This window comes from Desmodus rotundus, chromosome 8, assembly GCF_022682495.2.
Source record: "Desmodus rotundus isolate HL8 chromosome 8, HLdesRot8A.1, whole genome shotgun sequence".
Taxonomy (NCBI): domain Eukaryota; kingdom Metazoa; phylum Chordata; class Mammalia; order Chiroptera; family Phyllostomidae; genus Desmodus; species Desmodus rotundus.
The window spans coordinates 31,255,169-31,280,257 of record NC_071394.1 but is presented as its reverse complement, the minus strand read 5'-3'; the positions used below and the strand labels follow the sequence as shown (position 1 = coordinate 31,280,257).

At 40.8% G+C, this 25,089-nt stretch overlaps 2 protein-coding genes and 2 pseudogenes across 9 annotated transcripts in view; all 4 read left to right on the top strand.

Moving 5' to 3' along the window:
- ESRP1 (epithelial splicing regulatory protein 1) overlaps positions 1-12,935 on the top strand; it is a 55,905-nt gene extending 42,970 nt beyond the window's left edge. For 3 of the 5 annotated variants that reach the window (XM_024572371.3, XM_024572372.3, XM_024572370.3), the window contains 2 exons: positions 116-225; positions 11,431-12,935. In XM_024572371.3, coding sequence (XP_024428139.1) covers positions 116-190 — 75 coding nt within the window. In that variant the 3' untranslated portion in view covers positions 191-225; positions 11,431-12,935. The remainder of the gene's footprint in view (positions 1-115; positions 226-11,430) is intronic. The other 2 variants (XM_024572376.3, XM_024572375.3) reach the window with 1 other exon arrangement.
- Positions 12,936-18,917: 5,982 nt separating this feature from the next.
- On the top strand, positions 18,918-19,562 carry LOC112315715 (peptidyl-prolyl cis-trans isomerase-like 1 pseudogene; annotated as a pseudogene).
- Positions 19,563-22,911: 3,349 nt separating this feature from the next.
- LOC112315582 (large ribosomal subunit protein eL42-like) lies at positions 22,912-23,280 on the top strand (annotated as a pseudogene).
- Positions 23,281-24,660: 1,380 nt separating this feature from the next.
- Positions 24,661-25,089, top strand: part of DPY19L4 (dpy-19 like 4) — a 54,128-nt gene continuing 53,699 nt past the window's right edge. For 2 of the 4 annotated variants that reach the window (XM_053929728.2, XM_053929731.2), the window contains exon 1: positions 24,683-24,894. Coding sequence is in view for 2 of the 4 variants with exons in the window: in XM_053929731.2 (XP_053785706.1) it covers positions 24,879-24,894 (16 nt within the window). In the remaining 2 variants the exon portion in view is untranslated. Of the gene's footprint in view, positions 24,934-25,089 lie in introns of all 4 variants that reach the window. The other 2 variants (XM_053929727.2, XM_053929729.2) reach the window with 2 other exon arrangements.

Genomic DNA, 25,089 nt, shown 5'->3' with positions numbered 1-25,089 from the left:
CTATCATCTAAATGTCCTGTAATTCTGTTGGTAGATGTATTCAGTTCAGATTCTAACCATCCATAGTGATAGTTTGTCCATCTTTTGATCCTGTTTGTTTTAACTTGCATTTTAGTATGCAACCGAGGATGGACTTGTACACACAAGTGACCAGGCCAGGACTCTGCCCAAAGAATGGGTTTGTATTTAAGGGCCCCACCAGTTAGACCATCCTCAGAGAAGAAGGTAAGGCTCTATGATGTGAAAGGTAAATTATAAAGGGCCAAATAAATAGGAGTGAAGAATCTAAAAGTATTTTTAAGGAATCAGGTATGAGATTTCCTCTTTTCTTTAGTGTGATGTAAGAGTGTCAGAAATCTTGGGAGGGATGGAGGCTGCGGTAAAGGTTGTCATCTAAGGAGATAGTATCTAAACAACATTTATGCATAATAGTATGTTGTTTGGGATTAGTGGAAACCTTTTCTTTTGGAAACTCACTTGCTATAGCTCATGTGGACTATAAGTTAGGAATGCTTTTTTAAAAAAAAAAAAATAGGTGTATGATGCTAAGTGAAATAAGCCAGTCAGCAAAAGACAAATACCCTATGGACCTCACTTATAACTAGAATCTAATGAACAATATAAACTAATGAGAAAAATAGAATGAGAGCCATGGATCAGACTGATAACTGTAGGAGGGGGAGGGGAAGCGGGGAATGGTGGAAGGAAGGGGAAGGGACTAGTCAAAGAACATGTATGAATGACCCATGGACATGGACAGTGGAGAGGGGATTGCCTAAGGGAGGGGTGGTGGGATGGGTGGAGGGAGGCAAAAGGGAAGAAATTGGGACAAGTGTATAGTATAAACAATTTTAAAAATTTAAAAATGAGAATAAAAGAAAGAGTTCAAAAAATTGAGGTAAAAATCGAATAACATAAAATTAATCATTTTAAAGCATACAATTCAGTGGTATTTAGTGTATTCACAACATCATACAGCAACCATTTCTATCTAGTTCCAAAACATTTTTATCTCCCTATTTTCCCTGCTCGTAAATCCTGGCAAGTTAATCCAATCTACTTCCCATCTCTAGGGATTGCCTGTTCTGGATATTTCATATAAAATGTGACTTCTTTGTATCTGGTTTCTTTCACTTCCCCTTTTTGAGGTTCATCTGTGTTGTAGCATATATCATTACTTTATTCCTTTTCATGGCTGAATAATATTCCATTGTACCGGCATAACACATTTAGTTCATGCGTTTATCCACTGATGGGCATTTGTGCTATTTCCACCTTCTGGATATTGTGAATAGTACTGATACTAGCATTTATGTATGAGTAAATTTAAGTAAAATTATGTACAAGTAAAAATTATCTGTTTTTAATTTGGGGGAGTATGTATCTGAGTGGAATCACTGAGTCGTACAGTAATTCTACTGAGCTGGGTATACTTTTTTTTTCCAGTTTCCTTTTTTAAAGAAAAATTGCAATAAAATATACATAAGATAAAAATGACCATTTTTACGTGTACAGTTCAGTGGCATTGAGTACATTTCACAGTGTCGTGTAACTATCACTTGGTCTAGCTCCAGAACTTCTTTATCTTCTCAAACTCAATTTACATTAAACAGTAAATTCCTGTTTTCCTCTTCCCCCAGTCCTGGCAACTACCATTCCTCTTTCTGTTTTTATGAATTTGACAGTTCTAGGTACCTCATAAGTGGAATAACACAGTACTTTTCCTTTCACAACTAGCTTTTCATAATGTTTTTAAGGTTCATCTGGGTACATTTTGAATGTGATTTATTCCAAAGTGACTGCAAGGCTTTTGTTGCACACAGTTTTCCTCTTCTAAAACTAAATCTAGAGGAAAGGAATACTGATAAAGTGTCTTTGAAATTAGTTTTGTTTTTTCCTTTAAGAACAGTGCGCTCTGGGTGAGGCTTCTCAAGAGATGAAGGTGTAGGGACATGTCCAGGAACTGGTGTGGCTTATTTCTTTTTTTACTGTAGTATTGGGTTTGCTGAAACTGGATTGCTGATGTGTCATTTTCAAATTTTGTCAACACTTTCATGGCTGAGAACTCTGTGGGCCTGAACCATATGGATTCTAAATTAAAAACGGGGTTGCCAATACAATGTTAGCCTTGAGAAATGAACATTGGGGTCCCATCCTCTCATTGTGAAGTTGTAGAAACTCTAGTTTTGGGAGTGATGATTTTCTGCCATTTTCAGTGAGGTGTCAAGATACCTTGGTACTACCAGCGAGCACCATGCCCAGGCACTTAGCAGTGATTCCCACTGGGGTATTTTCTTGTGTAGTTCATAGTGGTGAGAACACATTATTCGAGCCTGTTGATACTCATTTTGATTTATACTTTATCTTTCCAAAGTTCTTTATTCAAGCCCTTAATGATGTCTATGAATTTGCTAAGCATTACTGTCTGTTGTAAAATGAGTATATTGAATAAGAAATTATTATAAATGGCAGCTTTTGGTATTATATTAGAAATGTCCTAAATTGACTTATAACCATTACTCGGTACCTCTAATTTTCTTATGTTTGTGCACTTGGGGTCATGATAGAGTAACAAGTCTGGTGCTTTGTTAAAATCCCGATGTTTGCATTTTCTTATCCTAATAACATCAGGTAAATCTCCTTTTATATTAGAATTATAAGAAATTCACAAAGAAGCACTTCGCTGGGCACGAGATCCAGGGAATAGGGAGGGTGGGGCACAGGGGTCATGCCACTTTTTGGCCAAAAATTGCTGAATACCCAGCGTGGTGTGGGCAGGTGTGCTTGTAGATCACCCATCATGAAATGAGCAAATACCTTCAGAGAGTCTTAAAAAAATTCACTGGAGCCGAATGCAGCCTCTCACAACAACACTAGCTGATACACTGACAAGAATGGGTTCCTAGAATACCTAGCAGGGGAAACCTGTACTACAAGGGGCCCACCCGCCAGAAGATAGTTTTCTGGGTCCCCCCTGTGTATTTATATATTTTTTTCTCTTCATTCAATCAATATCAAATTTATCATCACAATTCACACTTTACACCAGCAGAGTGGCTTCCACTCTCAAAGCATTAAAGCACTTTTATATCTACAATCTCAATCTGAGTCTCACCACAACCCAGTAAGGTATCAGGGCAGGTTCCCATGGTTCCATTGGACAGATGAGTCATACAACTAATAACCAAGCTGGCCAAAAGATCCAGAACTTCTGGCTTCAGGCTTGATGCTCTTCTCCATTGACCAAATAAGCATATGGCAGAGTAAGCGCCTGTAGAAAGCTGGATGGTGGCCTCAAATAGGTCCACATCCTAATCCCTTAGAATGCCTGGCTATTACCTTATAGGACAAAAGATGGAAGTTAAACATCCTGAGAGGAGGACCTTATTATCCTGGATTATCTACATGGGCCCTAAATGGAATTATAAGAGACAGGCAGAGAGAGATCAGACAGACACATACAGGAAAGGAGGCAGCAGTGTGACTCACCTTGGAAGCAGGGTCTGGAGTGATGGTGGCGGTAACCCAAGGAACACCTGTGACCACCAGAAGCTGAAAGCGGCAAAACACATTGTTCCCTAGAGCCTTTGGAGGGCGTACAGTCTGGCTGACACCTTGGTTTCTGACCACTGGCCTCCAGAATTGTGAGAGAATAAATACCTATTATTTAAAGGTGCCCAATTTGCGGTAATCTGTTAAAAGCAGCCACAGGAAACTATAATATAGTGCTCTATATTATGGAGAACTATGATAATATAGTGCTCTAAAAATTTATTTAAAGAATGATGTCACTGCTGATGGTAGGATCAGATAAAAGTAGCTTTCTGCCTTGTCCTTCTTGTAGCTTCATCCCCTCAACCCAGCCAATATTAGTTGAGTACTCCAGGAACCACCTCCAAGGGCATCTCACAAGCCATTGAAGAGACCATAGGAGCCCTCCAGGGGAAGGAGGTTTGGTAGCTAGTTAGAAAATTTCAGGTGGCCAGAGGTTTTGGTATTTCACTACCACTACCACCACTACCCACACACAAACACACACACTCACTGCAAGCATCAAGTCTCATATTCCTAGGGTCCCAAAGGGTCCGAGTGAACTCAGGAAGTTAAATGTAAGCAAGTGCTTGGGTGTAACTACATTTTATGTACATGTGGAGGTGACAGTTCTTTACAGGTGACGCTTCCCTGGTCAGTAAAATGGGCATAAATTTACTTCTACGTATGTGTCTCTTTTTTTTTCTGATGGGAAATGGGGAAATTAATGAGTGTAAACAAATTTTACAAACTATACAGTTCTTTGAAAATACAAATAGCTGTTTTGTTGGTGTATGAACAATAATATAGGGGTAATGTTTTTGAGTGTTACCTGCATCCCAGTTGTTATTCGTATTTCACCAGTGTTTCCACCAATGTTATTTGTCTATTCCAGGATCCAGTCTTGGATTCCACGTTGCATGTAGTTGACTTGTCTCCTCTGTGTCCCCTGGTTGGTGTTGGTTTCTCATCTTTCCATGTTTTTTGTAACCTTAACACTTTTGTTGAGGTATACTGCTTTTAGGTATTGTGTGAGCTCCCCTTTACTTTGAGTGTGTTTGATGTTTTTCTTGTGGTTGGACTGGAGTAATGGGTGTTAGGAAGAAAACCATAGATGTGAAGTGCCCTTTTCATCACATACTATTGGGAGCACTACACCCAGATGGCATCGCTGGTGAAGTTAACCTTGATCATTTGTGAATATCTTAGTCCATTTAAGCTACCATGACAAAATTCCATGGGCTGGGTGGCTTATAAACAACAAACATTTACTTTCCCACAGTTCTGGAGGTTAGGAAGTGTAAAACAAAGTTTTCGTAGTTTCCTTTGCCTTTTACAAAAACTGTTGTCCATACTGGGTATTTCTGGAGGCCCTGGGAACATGTTAAGCCTGGTGCTGTCACAACAGCTAAGTTTTATGCCAAAAACAAACAAACAAACACACACCCCACAAAACCCTCTGTACCTTCTACTGGAAAGTATTTTTTAAACCTGGCCTCTTAAGTATATAGTTTGGATTACTTTGCAGATTGAAAATGATTACTGTCTTGTGCAATATAACTGCTGATTTGGGGGTGGGGGGGTTATACAATAACAACATTTTAGGTATTGTCCAAAAGTCTATTATCCTTTGGATAAATAAGCAGCTTTCAAAATTAGACAAGGTTTCTCTCTTCCTTTTCTAAACAGTATTTTTAATAGTGGGCAAGAACAGTTGAATAAAGGTTGAGTCTATTGATTTAAATGACAAAAAGGCTATCAAAAAACTTTGATTAAAGAATCTGAGTTGTGGATTTTATTTTTTATATAAGGCAGAGGAAACTGTTCCTCCATCCTAACAAAGAAATCTCACAAATGACTTTCCAGAAAAGATATTACTGTAAGAAACTAATCAGGATTTCAGGCTTCTTAAGGGGTTTAGATTCATTCCCAAAGGCATAATAGCAGTTGGTAAAATTCAGTATCTTACAAGCATTCCTTGTACACAGTACTTTCAATGATAGTTTAGTGCAAAATAAAACACGTTTTAAGACAGCTTACTGGAAAGGAAAGAGATTCGTGAATGTTTGCTGTTACAACTTCAAAATTGTTTTTGCATGATAGTGTTCGCTTTTCTACAGCTAAAAGGGAACAGGGAACATTTTCTCCTTACAGGTTTGAGGGCTTTGTTTTTCTTTTTGGTTTTGCCAGCAGCTAGGAATCTGCAGTTTCATTGTTAAACACTAAAATTCCATTGGATACCACTGGGATTAAAAATCATGTCCGGAATGTTAAATATTTTTTATTTCTTCTGGCCTTTTTTGCATGTTCATAAAATGTGAAGTGTAATGTTCAGCATCTACAGTGGTGATGATTCCTACTAGAATAACAACATGGGCTGGCAGTGTGGACGGTGGACTTCACTGACTGATGACTGAGACGCCCAGGGCTGACTGACTTGGCTGGACCCACGGGCTCACTCTCAGTCAGATTCTGTCCATGAGGTACCTCCGGCAATTCCTGGCACACAGCCTTTCATCTCAACTCCAGAAGCAATCCAGGAATTGGGCTTCACTGGCCTGGCTTAAGTACTGCTCTGACACCACTGTGGCTAGGAACACACAGGGCTCTAACTGGCTGTGTCTCGGTCTCTTGTTGTCCTCAGTGTTAAAGTTGCCTCTCAATGTGCTTGAGATAGGGCAAGGGGACAGTTATTTAAGGAAAATTCAGGTGATAATGCCAAAAGAGGGGTAAAAGTAGGTATTGGACAACAGTGTTTTTGAGTCATTGGTAGAGATTGTTTTATCTGTATTTAGCATCGAAGGAGAAGCTTTGAACACACAGTATTTTACACTATGTGCTAAATAACCGTCACTTTTAAAATTTTAAAAGTTTTTAAAACCCACATTTTAAAAATGAATTCTAGCAATAGTATTTCCCTTTTTAAATTATTTTTTCCTGTTGCAAATGTATTTTTTAATTTTTAATATATTTTATTGATTATGCTATTACAGTTGTATCAATTTTTCCCCCTTTGCCTCCCTCTACCTGGTACTTCCCATTCCCTCCAACAGTCTCCCCCCAACCCCTGCAGCTGCTTAGTTCATGTCCATTGGTCGTGCATGTAGGTTCTTTGGCTTTTCCATTTCCTATACTCTTCTTAACTTCCCCCTGTCTTTTTGTTTTTTAATTTATTTTTAGAGCAAGGGGAAGGAGGGGAGAAAAAGGGGGAGTGAAACATCATTGTGTGGTTGCCTCCAGCACCCTGACTGGGAATTGAACCGGCAATGCTTTGGTTCACAGGCCCGCGCTCAATCCACTGAGCTATACCAGTCAGGGCCTCCCTCTGTCTATTTTGTACCTACAATTTGTACTTCTTAATCCCTTCCCCCTTTCACAAATTCTGCCCCTTCTCCCTCCCAAGTGGTAACCTTCCAGATGCTCTCCATGTCTACAAGTCCGTCCCTGTTCTGCTTATTTGCTTAGTTGTGTGTGTGTGTGTGTGTGTGTGTATGTTTTAGATTAAGTTGTTGATAGTTGTGAACTTCTTCCTATTTTAGTGTTCATAGTTTTGATCTTCTTTTTCTTAAATAAGTCCCTTTAACATTTCATATAATAATGACTTGGTGGTGATGAACTCCTTTAGCTTTACCCTGTCTGGGAAGCACTTTATCTGCCCTTCCATTCTAAATGATAGCTCTGCTGGATAGAATAATCTAGGTTGTAAGTCCTTGTTTTTCATCACTTTGAATACTTCTTGCCAGTCCCTTCTAGTCTGCAAAGTTTCTTTTGAGAAATTAACTGACAGTCTTATGGGAACTCCTTTGTATGAAACTCTGCTTTTCTCCTCCTGCTTTTAAGATTCTTTGTCTTTAATCTTTGGCATTTTAATTATGATGTCTTGGTGTGGTCCTCTTTTGGTCTAACTTGTTTGGGACTCTCTGAGCTTCCTGGACTTGTATGTCTATTTCCATCACCAAATTAGGGGAGTTTTCTTTCATTATTTTTATCAAATAAGTTTTCAGTTTCTTGCTCTTGCTCTTCCTCTTCTCCGTCAGGCATCCCTATGATTTGGATGTTGGTATGTTTGGAGATGTCCCAGAGGCTCCTTAGCCTCTCCTCTTTTTTTTTTTTTTTTGATTCTTTTATCTTCTTGCTGTTGTGATTGAATTTTTTTTCCTCCCTTATGTTCTATATCATTGATTTGACTCTCAGCTTCAATCACTCCACTCTTGGTTTTCTGTAGATTTTCTTTATTTCACTTAGTGTAACCTTCATTTCTTCCTGGGTCTTTTTTATGCTGTTGAAGTACCCAATAAGTTCTTTGAGCATCCTAATAACCAGTGTTTTGAACTCTTCATCTGATAGATAGGCTATCCCATTTTATTTAGTTCTTTATCTGGAGTTTTTTTTGTTTTTTTTTTAATATATTTATTGATTATGCTATTACAGTTGTCCCATTTCCCCCCCCACTCCACTCCATCCTGCCCACCCCCCTCCCTCCCACATTCCCCCCCTATAGTTCACGTCCATAGGTCATACTTATAAGTTCTTTGGCTTCTACATTCCCTACACTATTTTTACCCTCCCCCTGTCTATTTTCCACCTATCATCTATGCTACTTATTCTCTGTACCTTTCCCCCTCTCTCCCCCTCCCACTCCCTTAATGACAACCCTCATGTTCTAGTTGTTTGCCTAGTTTGCTCTCGTTTTTGTTTTATGTGTGGCCGTTAATAACTGTGGGTTTGCTGTCATTTTTACTGTTCCAATTTTTGATCTTCTTTTTCTTAGGTAACTCCCTTTAACATTTCATATAATAAGGGCTTGGTGATGATGAACTTCTTTAACTTGACCTTATCTGAGAAGCACTTTATCTTCCCTTCCATTCTAAGTGATAGCTTTGCTGGATACAGTAATCTTGGATGTAGGTCCTTGCATTTAATCTTGGGTAATGTAATTATGATGTGCCTTGGCGTGTTCCTCCTTGGGTCCAGCTTCTTTGGGACTCTCTGAGCTTCCTGGACTTCCCGGAAGTCTATTTCCTTTGCCAGATTAGGGAAGTTCTCCTTCATTATTTGTTCAAATAAGTTTTCAATTTTTTGTTCTTCCTCTTCTCCTTCTGGCACCCCTATAATTCGGATGTTGGAACGTTTCAAGGCGTCCGGGAGGTTCCTAAGCCTCTCCTCATTTTTCCAAGTTCTTGTTTCTTCATTCTTTTCTGGTTGGATGTTTGTTTCTTCCTTCTGGTCCACACCATTGATTTGAGTCCCAGTTTCCTTCTCATCACTATTGGTTCCCTGTACATTTTCCTTTGTTTCTCTTAGCATAGGCTTCATTTTTTCATCTGTTTTTCGAATAGATTCAACCAAGTCTGTGAGCATATTGATAACCAGTGCTTTGAACTGTGCATCCGATAGGTTGGCTATCTCTTCGTCGCTTAGTTGTATTTTTTCTGGAGCTTTGAAGTGTTCTGTCATTTGGGCCTTTTTTTTTTTTTTTCCCTTGGTGCGTCTGTTACTTTAAGGGGCGGAGCCTTAGGTGTTCACCAGGGCGGGGTAATGCTGGTGGCTGCGCTGTGACGCTGTACCAGGGGGAGGGGCCTTGCGGGAGCAATGGCGCCCGCCTCACTCTCCTCCGGATTTCAATCTTCCACTCCGATACCCACAATCAAACTGGGCCACTCTGGTGCTGGTTCCCGAGTAAGTGGGCCTGTGCACACTCTAGGCCCCTGTGGGTCTCTCCATCGACCTCTCCTGTGAGGCTGGGAGTCTCTCCTGCTGCCGCCCCAACCCCCACGGGCATTTTCAATCAGAGGTTTGAGGCTTTATTTCCCTGAGCTGGAGCCCTGGGTTACGCGGTCTGCTTCGCTCCCTGCCGTTTGTCCGGTTTATCTGTGGGCGAATGTGGTGCCGCGGGGTGCTACCCGCTGCTCTGCCTGCCCCGCTCTCCGCCACTCTGAGTCCAGCCCTCTGGGTTTATCTGTGCAAATGTGGGGCCGCAGGGTCTGCTAGTGCTCAGACTGCCTGTGCCATTTGTCCCACACTCCGCCAGTCTCGGTCCCGCCACAGCCACGTGAGTCCTCTCCACCCTGGTGCCCGTCTCTGCCCCTCCTACCAGTCTGGATGAATGGTTATTTTCTATTTTCTTGGTGTTGGTCCCCCTTGCTGTTCGATTCTCTGTCAGTTCTGGTTGTGCGAGGAGGTGCAGTGTGTCTACCTACGCCGCCATCTTGGTTCCTTTTATCTGGAGTTTTGATTTGTTCTTTCATTTGAGCCATATCTCCTTGTCTCCTCAGTTTGGCAGCCTCCCTGTGTTTGTTTCTATGTATTAGGTAGAGTTGCTTTGACTCCCTGTCTTAGTAGCACAGCCTATTGTAGAAAAGGGCACTGGTAAGTTGGATGGGGTGGCACCTTAGGTAATCACCAGCATGGGTCAACCTGAGTCGCTGCTCTGTGGCTCTGTGGGGGGGAGGGCTCAGAGGGAACAGTGCTGCTACCTGACCTCTGGAGTTTTGTCCTGGAGGAAGCTGTCTCCTGGCACTCACCCTGATGCCAGATACTTCAGTATATACTAGTGCCATTTCAGCTGTTACCCTGGTGCTGAGGCTCTGAGTGAGTGAGTCTGCATAAGTTCTAAGTCCATTGCAGCCCTTTAAGAGGAGATGCCTGAGAATCCTGCAGTTTCTCCCACAGCCCCAACCCACGCTGGGTTTTATAGCCAAAAGTTATGGGGACTTATCTTCCTGGCACTGGAACCCTGGTCTTGTGTGGTCTGGTGTGGGACTGGGATCCCTCCTTCCCAAGGTATCCCTCCCTGTTTTTATCCACCACACACAGGTATGGGATCACCCCTTCCTTGTCTCCATGTCTCTGCCCCTCCAAATCCGGATGAATGTGGCTTCTTTAATTCCTTCATTGTCAGAGTTCCATACAGCTCGACTTTCTGATGATTCTGGGTAGTATTTGTTTTGTAGTGTAGTTGTAATTTTTGCTGTGGTTGTGCAAGGAGGCAAGCCGTGTTTACCTACACCTCCATCTTGATCAGAAGTTAGTATTTCACTATTTTTAATTACTTGATTCTAAATTTGTACCAATTTTTGGATCTGTTATTAAAGCAAATCTAATCTTTACCACAATTTCAAACTGGGCACATGAGCAGAACTGAACTCTGAAGAACTATTTTTACTTGGATTTTCATTCACATGTAGAAGTATGCACAATGTTTTCATTTTAAAGTTTTTGTGTGGGATATGAGTGAAATACTGCATTCAGATACTGAATCTGCCAATTATTGGTTTAATTGCTCTTTGCCTCAATTTTCTCATCAGGAAAATATGCTAATCTAATAGGGTAGTTGTGAGGGTGAAATAAATTAACACGCCTAAAGGTTACTAATCAAGCAGTCATTGGCAAGGAGAGCTTATGTGTGCTACAGTGTCATGCCTCAGCACTTCTTATTGATTAAAATATTTTTGCTTGAAATTATTGAAATTCAATGTTACATATTTGTCTTAATTCATTTTAATGATAAAATAAATATTTTAATAATGATATTAAATGTCTAATATCAGAGGAATGCTGTGATAACTTGGGGACCCAGACAAAGCAAGAAATAAAATAGTCTCTCCACAAATGGGTTGAGTCAAGTGGGGAGGTAGAAACACACACATTATTCTACGCATGACAATCCAAAGGGGAGGAAGTCGTTGAAATGCAAGTTATCGCATAGCCTTCATTTGCCAACACCGCACTCCCCAAGAATTTGCTGTGTAAATGTCAACTGTGTGTAAAATAAAATTGTGGGCTACCTGAAGGCTTTTTTAGGTCTTTTAGAATTCAAAATAATTTATTTTTGTATGGCTGTTAAATATTGAAAACTTTAGAGACTATAATATTTCCTTTTATTCATTTTTTTTTCAGTGTTTGAAAGCTGTCTGGTGATGCTGAGACCATCAGACACAAGACAACGTCTAGCCATGTCAGGGGAAGTTTGTCTACACTCAGGCTGCAGTATTTTCAGCAAACGCAATTGGACAGGGGGCCTGGGCCCTATCTTTCGGTGGAGTGAAAAATTTGAGCCAGTGAAGCCAAATCCTTAGAGCAAGCAGCATGCCTGGCTCCCTGCTGGTTGCATTTAAATGTGAATTGAAAATTGGATGTCTCTATTACTTCCAGCCAACATGGCATCATAGGTATTTCTTAAGTTTAATGTCTTGGAGGGAAAAATACTCCACTTATGTCTACTATCTCCACTGGGAACTCTGTTATGGAAACTTCATTTTTGTGTGTTCCCACTGTTCTCTCTCCATCACCCTACTTTCTACACAACCATGCCCTATTACTAAGTAATTCAAGAATAAGTTCTTGGAATACTTGAATCCCAAACTTTAGAAATAAAACTAATATTTTCTCAGTCTCTTGGCCATCATGATGTCTTATAGTAAAAAAAAAAAAAAAAAACAATTTTTAAAACAACTTGGAATAAATTAGAAATAGTGCACCCACCACAAAACATACATAGTTTAAAAGTCAGATCTTTTTTCTCAGCAGGTATGAATTGTAAATAAATGAACTAGGGGCCAAAATGCGAAACCAAAAATGAAGCAGCTACATGTAGTTAGTAATTTCTAGCTTGATCTGTAACTGAGTATTGTGCTTCATATGTATTATTTTATATTGTACTTTTCCCATTATTGATGATTTGGACTTTAATAAGAGAAATTCCATAGTTTTAAATATGACAAAAATGAGAATATTTGAACAGTGTATTCTAGTAAGCATGTACTAACTGAAGTGAACTTGTGTATATTAAGATAGCCTTAAACCTTCTCTAATTCCTTAACTGTCAGATAATTAAAACTTTTTAAAGCATAGGATTATAGTCAGCATGCTAGACAGAGAGGTAAACACTGATGCGGTTAGAGCAGGTACTGATGCTGTCGGGATTTAGCACTGTGTGTTTAGCTGTGTTTATGCTTGCTCCAGAAGTGCAATATTAGACACTAGCTAGCTAGTACAGCTGCCTCATGTTACTCCAAAGAGGAAAATAGGATTTAATTAACTTAGTGCACATTTAAGTTACTCATATTGTCCTTTGCTTGAATGCAATGCCATGCAGATTTCCATGGCTGCTAATTTTATTTACTTTGACTAACACCTTGGAAAACCAAACATCCCCTCTTCAGCTGCCCAGGAATGGCTCTTTAACTGCAGTAGGAAAACAAATGAAAAACAAAACCATTTTGTGTGAAAATCGGTGATAACTGGCACTTAAGATCAGAAAAAAGTTCTTTATACTTGATGCCTTAACATGCTGTCTGCCCAAAGCTCTGAAAGACTTTGATAGGCAATAATACTTAAACAATACCACTGAGTTTTTGTAGAATATTTACATTTGATAATAAAACTGGCCTGTTCAATCTCAATGTTTCCATTCTTTTTTGTTAGTAGAAGAGCTACAATAATGGTGAAAGGGCATAGGAAAGCTATCTTTTCCTGGTGGGTAAGATTTTTCCCTAGTTTACTGTAAGTATAATATTTGTAAAAGCTATCATCCAGGTATAGTACAACTGTCCTTAAGGGGTGAATTATTGAAACTTTGACATTTTTAACTGTTATGCAGTTAGATATTAATATTTGGTCCTTGCATTTCCTGGAAATCTATTTGCTTAATAACTTGAAAACATACTTAAGCCACATAAAACTAATAAGGCCTAACAGGGGTGTCCAACTTTTGGGGGTCTCTGGGCCACACTAGAAGAAGAAGAGTTGCCTTGGGCCACATTAAACACACAAACACCAATGAAAACTGATGAGCAAAAAAAAAAAGGTTTTAAGAAAATTTACAATTTTGTGTTGGGCTGTATTCATAGCCATCCTGGGACTCATGCAGCCCATGGGCTGCAGGTTGGGCACCCATGGATCTTTACTGTTTTCTGAACTTCATATACTCCTTTTTTCCAGTCACTGTCCTTCCTGAGTTCTCCAATATCGTCTAGTCCAAATTCTGTCTGTTTTTTGGACCATAGTTAAGCCTTGACAGATTTATCCCATTTGGAGCTACATATATTTTAAGTATCACTTATTTTTGTAAAGAACTCAAATACATTGACCCTGGCCAAGTAAGCTCAGTTGGTTAGAGCATTGAACCAATACACCAAGGTTGTGGGATCAATCCCCAGTGAGAGCATGTAAAAGAAAGACCCAATGAATGCATAAATAAGTGGAACAACAAATCAGTGTTTGCTTCTCTCTCTCTCTCTTCAAAAATCAATTTTTTAAAAATTTATTTTTTTTTTTTAAGAGTGCAAGCCCTGGTTGGTGTGGCTCAGTGAATTGAGTGCAGGCCTGCAATCTGAAAGGTCACCGGTTTGATTCCCAGTCAGGGCACATGCCTGGGTTGTGGGCCAGGTCCCCAGTGGGGGGTGCTTGAGAGGCGACCACACATTGGTGTTTCCCTGTCTTTCTCCTTGCCTTCCCCTCTCTCTAAAAATAAATAAATAAAATTTAAAATTAAAATGAGTGCAAGTATATCAATTCTGGATTTCTATTACAACTGCAAAGGCAGGAAGTATGCATGCATTTCATTCAATATCAGGTACATTTCTGTTCACTCAATTTGTGCTTGATAGGCATTAACTGAATAGTTAAGTTCACCTGGGGAAGTTTTTCAGTCTCAGTCCTTGCCATTGTCATTTACAAAAATGGAACAATTGCTTTCACATTTGTACCTCAGCTTTTGGTCTCTGCCATCATCTGCAGGGAAGTGGCAGGGTTCTCTAGGCACACTGAGCTGATCCATGTTCCTCTTTTCTTCAATGTCTCAGGCTTTTAATGTTGCTCAGGTCTTCCCTGCCTTCACCGAAAACAGTTGCCTGAGCTAAACTGGTTTTTCTATTTAGCTCCCTGAAATAGTACCTTGGTGGCTGCTCTTCACATAGCAGAAAAGAAAAATAGTCACTCAGGAGAATGTTGGGTAAGGGTAATAGGGAAGGGTGAGAGAATGGGAATAAAGAAGATTGGAATATATAAAAAAAGACTTTCAAGGTCCATCTTTTAGGTTTATAGTTAATTATACAATTTCTCCATGCTTTCCTCAGCTCTTGGGAAAGTCCTTTTTTAAAATATATACAAAATTAGATAGACTAATGAACACTGTATTTTTACCCAGCTTCAGCTATCACAAACTCCAGTCCAATCTTGCTTCCTTTCCACTTTCCACACAGTCGTATTATTTCAAAGCAAAGTTCTTTGGGTCAAGTTTAAAGTTGAACCACTGTAGGAGGTGATGCTCTTAATGAGAAGAGTAAAAACAGAACTGCACTGGTAGAATATTCTGTTTATGAATGTCTTGTGTTTAAATTTGAATCAATACAACTATGTTCTAATTCATTCTCTAGTGCATGTGCTAAAAAGAAGAAACACGGGCCAGACAAAAGAATTTAAGTTTGAGGACTACAGAGCTACCAGGATGAAATTCAGGAGTAAGAGCACTAAGTGTGAGCCTTTGGGGGGAAAAATGTTTTTCTATCTACATTTTTGCTGCCTCCTTTCTTTTTCTTTAAATATTTACTTATTTTAGAGATGTGGAAGGGAGGGAGAGAAATGGAGAAAAACATCAATCTTGCATGTACCCCAACCGGTGACAGAACCCACAACCTAGGAATGTTCCCTGATTGGAATTGAACTGGTGACCTTTTGCTTTGTGAGACGCTGCCCAACCAACCAAGCCACACCAGTCAGGGCTGGCTTCCTCCTTTTGGGTGAGTTCTTAAAGGGCAAGATGTGGGCCTAGGAAAAAAGGTTCAGAAGCAAACTACTGGACTTCCCCCTGGCTTACACCTATGTTAAAGGGCAAATGTCCTTATTCAATGTAGTTCAGCACAATTCGTTCATGTGAAAGGTGGAGGGATATTTGGGGCCCAAACCCAAGCTGGTAATCATTGTGCTGGAAGCTATGACAAAACCACTGAGAACATGTATGCTCCATAATAATAAGCATTGCATTGGTTAAATGAATCTTCACAACAACCTATTATAGTACTACAGAAAGTAAAGGAAGGGATCTGGAAGATAAAGTAAGATTTGGAGACTAGTTGATGTGGTTAGTACTCCCATACCTGCTCTGCCTCTTTGCCTAGCACAGCCCACATGTAGTTCATTGTTTGCTGTGTCACAGTAAGTCTTCATAGTATTCCTTTGGTCTGCATTTTACTTTATTACCAGCATGCCATTACTTCAGAAGCTGAATTGTTTAGTAGCTGCATATTGATGTTATAAAAGCGAATGTTCACAAGTGGGTTACAAAGCTGCTGTTACTCACTGGAATTTGAGCCAGTGCTTCACAACTAAAACCTGTGTGATAGAGTTAAACACTAAAAGATTATTTTTTTAAATGTGGAGCTCTCAGCCTCCTTTGTGATTCGTCCTTCCCTACCTGATGGTGTTTCTCATGGTTCCTTCCTCAGCCACCTTCTCCATCTATTCATTTGCTGGGCAAACTCATTCATTTGCCCCCATACTCCTCTGTTGAGCAAGGAATGTTTAAACCCAACAATGTAATGGACATTTCCATGCAGACGTCTCCCCAGGCATTTAAAATTCAACACGCTTCAAATAAAACCTTTCTATGTCCCCAAACCAGCCACTTCTTACGTTCTCTTTACTTCAGGAACCAGCACCATATACTGCCACGGGTCCAAGAGAAGGAACTCATTCTTCCTCTCCTCTGGTGAGCACCACCCAGGCACCAGCATCTCACCAGTTTTTTTGCCTCAATATTGGACTCTGCATCAAATTCCCTTTTCCTTTATTGCCAGCATGCTTTTTTAAGTTAAAAACACAGACTTGATTATATGTTATTTTCTTTTTAACCACTTTACTGAGGTATGATTGAGGTACAAAACACTACATATTTGTGTACACAACTCGATGAGTTTGGAAATAAGTATGCACCAGTGAAACCCTCACCACAATCGACGCCATAAGCATTCATCGCCTCCAATAATGTCTTCCCACCCTCTGTGTGTGTTTGACAAGAACACAACTTAATGATTATGTGTTCTTCACATCGTTTTAGTAAAGCTTCCCATTTGCTATAGGAAAAACTCCACACCTCTCTGTATGATATTGCATGAGCTGACTCCTAATTACCTACTTTTTGAGCTTTTTCCAAGGTACTTCCCCTCATGCTCTACACTTTTTTGTACTTTTTCCAGTTCTTTGCAGGAATGAATGTTTTAGTCTTTGTGTCCTCTGCCTGAAACACCATTTTCCCCCCTGTTATTCCTCTTTTCACTAACTGCTACCCAGAAATCTTTTTTCTGAGGAAGGCCTCTTCTGACTCAATGGACTCAGTAAGATCTCCCTGTAAACAGCTTCCCTATATTGTAACTCCCTTCAGGGCAGTGTGTATTGAAAGGAACCAAAGCTGCCTTTCGGGATATTGATTTTAAGCTGTTCATGAAGAAACAAGACTCAAAAGAACCTTTGGCCCTCCCCACTTTCCTGCCCCAGAGATTCAGATAGAACACCCTGCTTCGGAAAGGGAATAATCTTAGGAGGTTTGCCTTAGCCTAATTTGAAGTAAGTACGGTAAATAAGAGGGCTTCAGGCAGGGCCAGTTAGCGAGGTGCCCCTGTGTGCCGTTGTTCCTGAGTTGCCCAGAAGGATTTTCCTGCCATGTATGTTCTGCTCTTCCTCAGTCACTTCTGAACCCTAAGGCCTCATTTCCCCCTTTTCTCCTTTGTCCAAAATGTCCTATGTACCCAGTGTTGCCTGCCTGTCTTTGGAATTTTCATACTTATGTAAATTCCCATGTGCATTTTTAAGTTTTGATTTTTCTCTTGTTAGTCTGCCTCTGTTAATTTGATTATTGGCCTAGCTAGAACTTAGAAGGTGGGAGAAAATGTACTAATTTTTTTAGCCCCCACAGTACCTTCCTTCCCATTATATCATCCTTAGTGACTCTCCAGGGCTCGCAATGTATATGACATATGTTGAACAAATAAATTTATATTTGTTCCTGCAGGTGAAATCCAATGTGGTTCTATACAGTTTTCTTTTAAATTTTTTTATAAGTTTAAATGGTGCTAAAGAGCAAATTTTGCTTTTCTTTAGCATTATTTTTAAAATATTCAAAATTTAACATCGTACACATACAGAGTTTGGTTGAAACTTACCTAAGCATGATGATTTCAGCTTCTGTGAACTACTGGATACGTAGTATGTTTCCTCAGGGCCCTATTCCCAGTCAGAGCGCTTATCCAGGATTCTAGCAAGATTTTTAAAAATTACTTTTGAATTGATGTAGTTGATGAACAGGGTTTTTTTTACTGTATTAAAAAAGAAAAAAAATCAGCAATTTCCCTTACACATAAATTAGTTTTTAAACTATATTACATTTTTTTTAAAAAACTTTTAAAAATTGGTTACACATAAATTGTTATGTTGATAAGGCATAATTTTGGTGGGAAACATTTTTCCTCCAAAATCATTGTGCTCTTTTGGTTTTAAGATACCTTAAATTTAAGCCCTGGCTGGTGGAGCTCAGTGGATTGAGCACTGGCCTGCAAACCAAAGGGTCACTGGTTCAATTCTCAGTCAGAGCATATGCCTGGGTTGCAGGCCAGAGCCCTGGTGGGGGGGCACATGAGAAGCAACCACACATTGATATTTTTCTCCCTCTCTCTCTCTTCCCCTCTGTCTAAAAATAAATAAATAAAATATTTTTTTTTTAAAGAGAGAGAGAGACCTTAAATTTGGAAGTTTAATTAGTCCCCAACCAGTACAGGTATCGATATGCCTGGTAAAGCATCCACAGCGGCTGCTCCAGGGCTGCACTATAATCCCTCTAGGCCTGGGACCTTTGTAGGATGGAAAACAGCAGAAGCAATTTCATGTGTCAAGGCATGTGAATTAATGCATTTGAGGTACCAAGGGTCCACCTGCTATCTAACTGCCCTCCCTCTGTCATAAGAAAGAATTCAATCTTCTATTTACATGTGCCCAAAAGGCCTGAGAGTAATCAATGCTAAGTGGCTTCCACTGGGCCAGTCTCAATCCATAAATAGGGTTGACAGAGTTGGCAAAAATAAATAAACAAAACCGAAAATAGGATATTCAATTAAATGGGAATTTCAGATAAATGACAAATAATTTTTAGTATAAATATGGCCCAAATGCTGCATGGGATATATTATAGCAAAGTGTCTTATGTTTTATCTGGCATCTCTAATATAATTCAATTCAACTCAACTCACTTTCATAAATATTTAGAGGGCTTACTCTCTGAAAGAAGAGAGGAAGGATTTGGTACAAAGTCAGGAAAGTGCCTACTAAAATAGAATCTTTGCCTGGGAAAATCTCAATTATAGGCCACTTAGTACCAATAATGCTTTGCTTTATTTATGAGTATTATTTCATATGAGAAATTTGGTCAAAAATCTTTTCCTAGAGGAGTTTTAACTCTAGAAAAACTCTACTTAAGAAAATGTTCTGGCTGGAGAAAGATTCCACTGGCTCTCTTATGGCGGTGGCAATCCCCTACCTCCACCTCACCCTTCAACGATTTTGCTCCCCAACCCCCCCACCTCCACCCCCTGCCCAACCTATACTTGGAGACCAGCATGGGGGCCACTGTGTTGGGGCTGTACTGGAAGCATGCTCCAAAGACCTGTAAGAACTTTGTTGAGTTAGCTCATGGAGGTTACTGCAATGGTACCAAATCCCACAGAACCATCAAAGACTTCATGATCCAGGCAGGTGACCCAACAGGGACAGGATAAAGTGGTACATCTACCTTTTGCAAGCCATTTGAAGATGAACTTCACCGGGGCTGGAACTCTCGCAATGGCCAATGCAGGGACAGACACCAATGGAAGCCAGTTCTTTGTGACCCTAGCTCCCACCCAGTGGCTTGACAGCAAACACACCATTTTGGCCATGTGTGTCAGGGTATAGGAATGGTGAATTGAGTAGGAATTGTGGAAACAAACTCCCAGGACCGCCCTGTGGATGATGTGAAGATCATCAAGGCATACCCTTCTGGGTAGTCTTGCTGTTCTCTTGGGCACACGAGTTCTCCCGGAATGTCCCAGCAAACCAGCTTCCAGATGACCTAGAAGGACACATAACTGTAAACTTCATTTCAGCCTTGCAAATTGTGGAACTGAGGAGGTGATTTAGAGATGGAGGTGTCTTTTCTCTGGGAGCCTAAGTGGACAGAGCACTTGCAGAAATGCCCATACATGATCGTACACAGGTTACAGCACACTGAAGATGACCCATACTATTCCTTCTCGTGTGTCTGATACACTTGGAACAAAGTGAAGCCAACCCCATCATTTTGCTGTGCCCAACCAAACTTCTTTTTATGCAGATTTATATTCAGTACATTGCAGGCTTTGGTGGCTGACAGCCACAGAATTCAAAATCAAGTAGAATCTATCAGCCTTCTGAACTCTGTGCACACCCTAGTTAGTCTCCTACATTCAGTCTCCTGGGAATGTCTGCATCTCTCTACATATTTTCCTTTTCAAAACCAGAACATCCAACACTGCTGGTTCTGACACTTTGGCGGCCCATGCAAAGCCTTGTTAGATTTTTGCCAAATGAAAAATGCATCCAACAATCAAGTTTCTAAGAAGGTGTCAAATGGGGAGTAATCATGTATAATAAGCAAGAAATGAATTTACTAAAAGCAAGCAGAAGCATTGACCATTTTCCCCCCAGGAAGGAGTAGAAATCTGTAGTGAGTATAAGAACAGACTATGAATTTGCCTTAAAAAGCAGTATTGTCATAAAGAAGAAGTACCACTTAAACTTTTTTAAAACATAAGACTTTAGAGAAATTAAGAGATTTTATATGTTAAGTTTTTTAAAAATCATTTTGACTTTTTTAGGGGAATGATGAGAGCAGGGAAGTTAATACCTATGTACTACATAGAAACTTCCTAAATTAAGTGCCATTGATGGTTGAAAAAAAAAATGTCCTAAGATGTCTAATATGCTTGATTGAAAAATATTTAAATAGAATGCACATTGTTTAATGTAACCCACTCAGGAAGATTATATAGTCCAAGGTTGACTCGGTTTGTATAATTATAGCCCTCCCAGTCAGTGGGAAAGGAAGACAGCAGACTCTTATGATGCGTGATAATAGGGCAAATGTATTCAGGAGGCACTGAAGCACAGCTTCAAATAATGAGGAACAAGTGAGGCCTGCTTGGTGGAAGCAACCGACAACGTACCCTTTATCCACCTTTCTGCAGAAAAGGTATAGGGGAAAAAACCCATTAACCCATAGTCATAATTAGAACTAGTGACAAACTAAGACAAAATAGCCTCAAATCAAAGGATAGTTCTCATGGATAGTGGAAAATATACAACTTATCATGTTGGTCTTCTAAGCCACAACCACAGCTAATGTTTACTATTATCGAGGACTTAAGTCAGTTCTCAAAATACTTGCCTACAGTGTGTTTTCAAGGAGTTGAAAGAATGGAGATAAAACATGACCAAAATACAAGCTGGAATGTAATGGCAGTAAGGGTGTTAAGAGTTTTCAAAGACAAATCACATTTAGTTCAGACTTCACAAAGGAGATTGAAAAATAATATAAAGGTGTTGTTAACCAATGAATAATTAAGATTTTATTACATAATAAAAGATGAAGCAAAATTCCTTATCTTTAATAGAAGCAAAGCTGAACTATACAAGGATTTCACATTAATCATCTTGTTACTGATGAGATGAAGCCTTTGACAGCAGAATATATTTGAAACAGTCTTTGCTTGTATTTTTTTGGTTTCAAGTAGTTAAGTCCTCTGGGGCTTTATATTCTTCTCATATCCTGGCAATGCATTGTGGCAGGGAGAAAGCACGTAATTAATTTCAAGATAGAAACCTCAAGAATCATCTTCAATTCATTTATCACATCCAGTTTGTCATCAAGCCCTGTAGATTTTTACCTCCAGCATTTTTTGAGTTCATTCTCCTTGAACATTTTTATTTCCACTGCCTTATGCCAAGCTTTATCTCTTACCCAGTTTACCACAACAACCTCCTAATTTACATTTTCTAAAGACTTAACCTCTTTTTTTTTAGAGAAAGAGAGGGAGAGAAAGATCAGTGTGTGGTTGCCTCTCATGCAACCCCCACTGGAGACCTGGCCTGCAACTCAGGCATGTGCCCTGACTGGGAATTGAACCAGCGACCCTTTGGTTCTCAGCCTGTGCTCAATCCACCGAGCTACACCAGCCAGGGCTAGACTTAACCTCTTAAAGAACATTTCATAACACTTCCTGAAAATATCCACTGCATAAAGAAGGGCTTCTGAAACTTCTAAAGGGAGCAGAAAGTATATCGTTCTTTTAAATAAAAGACCATTTGAGAAAATGTGAGGTGTTTGGGTTGGTCAAGGTGTGGCAAAGGGTAATACAATGACCTTTCAAAACTTGGACTGGAAACTAGAAGCCCATGATTTGCAGTGGTAGCCACATTATAATCAGAAGGTATCTCATGGCCATGTGTCCACTAGCTATACGCATTGCCATCTGGAAGCAGTTGGTCTTACGGAATTATGGAATGGCCTACTGAAGTGTCAGCTATAATGCCTAACGCAAGGCAACAACACTGTGAGCAGTTAGGATTCTGTACTTTTGAATGAAGTATATATTTTGAATAAAAAGTGGCCTATATCTCTCATATTGAAGTTATACTGGTCTGGGGATAGAATGATCCAGTCTCTTACCCTTATGTGGAAGTTTTAGGGGCCGAGGCAAAAATCTGTCTAATAGGGAATACAATCTCGATTCCACTGATTTCTATCTAAAGACTGAATAATTATCTCTTTCATATTTCCATGAGAAGCTATTTCTTCTCTTTAGCCATTACTGTATAGAACAGGCAAATTGATAATTAAGTCCATCGACACCTTGAGGTGATTATGAAGGAACTACAGGAGGAATAGACATCACCTTAAGACCCTTGACTTGGAAAACAGCCGTGCTCAGAGAACACTGTATTTTTTTTCTCCCATGAGGTGGAGCTCTTGCAGTAGCTCATCTGATAAGCAGGACACTGGTATCTTCTGTTCACTTCCACGGGCCCTGCCATATCTTGGAGTTTTCAACGTCCATACATTGTTCTGCTTTAAACTGGGGTCTTTTCTTGTGCACTGGTACCTGTCACGGTGTTTCTTTTCTTTCTTCCTTTCTTTCTTTTCTTCCTCCCTCCCTCCCCCCTCCCTCTCTCTCTCTCTTTCTTCCTCCCTTCCTTCCTTCCTTCCTTTTCTTTCATTGTTAACACTATTACTCCACGGTGTTCCTAACTTGTGTCCAATGTTGCTTGACAGCAAGACAACATATTCGGCTTTTCTGTGCTGTTAGCGCTCTCGCAAACATGGTGAACGTTCCTAAAACCCACCGGACTTTCTGTTAAGTGCTGGCAAGCATCGACCCCACAAAGTAACAGTACGAGAAGGGCAAGGATTCTCTGTATGTGCAGGGGAAGCAGCGTTATGACAGGAAGCAGACTGGCTATGGTGGGTGGACTAAGCCGATTTTCTGGAAAAAGGCTAAAACTACAAAGAAGATTGTGCTGAGGCTTGAATGTGTTGAGCCCAACTGCAGATCTAAGAGAATGCTGGCTATTAAGAGATGTGAGCATTTTGAACTGGGAGGAGATAAGAAGGGAAAGGGCCAAGTGATCCAGTTCTAAGCTTCGTATTTTGTTTTATTATGTGACAATAAAATCTTGAGGATATGTTCATTTCACGTGGTTGACATTGGTGTATTTGGGTGGCAAATAAATTAGTGTCATACAAGGGGAAATTTATGCTTAATGGTTCTTGTTGGGTGCTTTACTCATTTTGAACTGAATCTGATTGAACTCACATGTGATGGTTTAGTTTGGCACTTTAATCACTCGGGGCTTCATGGGATCCCTTTTGCTGTTACAAAGTAAGCGTTATTGCTTATCTTGGGATGGAAGTAGAGACCTGAAACTCTTACAGGGTGAGCTCAGTAACAATTATATCCATAGTGAATGTAAAGTTTACCAAGAGTGAAATAATTTGTCTCATGAACCTTTGCAACTTCAGTCATTTAATGAGGAATTTGGGCCCTGTTCTCTAGGCCCCAACGTCCTATGTATTACATGTCTTCAGACTTCTCACACCACCTGAACATTTTGACCTACCCCCTCAAGTTTAGTAGACGTAAATTTGTTTTATGAAAAGGATTTAATGTATAGTGAATTAAAATCAGTGAAATCTGAAAAAAAAAAAAGACAACATATTCTCAGGCAACCAAAGGCATAAAAAAAAACCCCAAAAAGAGTTTTGCACAGTACTGAAAACTGATAGCTTGCTCCCCAAATACCCTAACTTGACAAAGGCGCTATTAGAATTTTGCTGCCTGCTAAGAATGGTCCGTCCAGAATTACCCCATGACTTCAGCGAGTTCTTATGCTTTTTTTTTCTCTTGCTCTAAAGTGGGCATTTTCTCAATTCCTAAATTTATTTCGAAGTACTGTTAGGGGAAAGGTCCTGGTATTTGTTTGAGAAGGTCATATATTATAAAAGTGAAGACATAAACAGTTTAACAAGTTCGAAGTATGTTCCATTGCTGTGGAATATCTAAAAGCACTCTACCCCCTGCATAAACGATAGTATTATTGTTTTAAAAAATAATACGAAATGCAAATGTACTTGGTTAACAAGTTTGGGTGGTTAAAAACACTAAGGTCCAAGTACAAACTTCTTTCTTGTAGTGGTCAAGCGGCCTATGAAACTTCAGTTCCAACCCGTAATGAGTGTTCTGCCGCGCTCAGAAGGCAGGACCTGGGTTCCAGATTTAGCTCTGACCACGTTCACGACCTACAGCCTGCTGGACCTGTTCCCTTTCTGTAAAACGGGGCGGAGACGGAGGCGGGCTCTGGAGGGTGCGCCGGCCAATATTCTCTACCTCCGTGTCCAATCCCAACAGTCCCGGAGAGCACGCGCGAGCTCCCACCTGTTCGGTAAGGACGTCAGGGGGAGGGGCTGCCGCTGGGCCGCCGGCCTCGGCGCTCCCGGAGGGGGCGGGCGGAGCGCCGGCCGTGGGCGGCGCCCGGGCCTCCAGTCACCTTCCTGCCGGCGCAGGCCCAGGCGCAACAGTCTAACGCGCCCGCCGCTCTCCGCTCCTGGCCCTGTGGTTCCCAGGCCGCCCGGGGCGGACGCGGTTGACGGAGACACCGGAGGGGGGCGGGTCAGGAAGTGGGGGCGCGGCGGCGGCGGCGGGGAGTGGACCCTGGGTGACCGAGGGGTTCGACGACGCGGAGGGCGGGAGATTCCCGGCCGCGCCGTAGCCCCGGCCTCCGCAGAAGCGATGGCGGAGGAAGAAGGTGACAGACCGGGGTCCCGCGCTGCAGCTGGCTCCGCAGGTCGCGGGAAAGAGGGCCAGGGGCTCAAGGGGGACCCCCAGGCCTGGGCTGCGGGCGGCCGCGCGGGGCGGCCGGGGAAGAGCGGGGCGGCGAAGGGAGATGTGTGGAGAAATAAAGAAGGAGCGGAGTGGATGACCCAAGTTTAGTTGGCGGAGG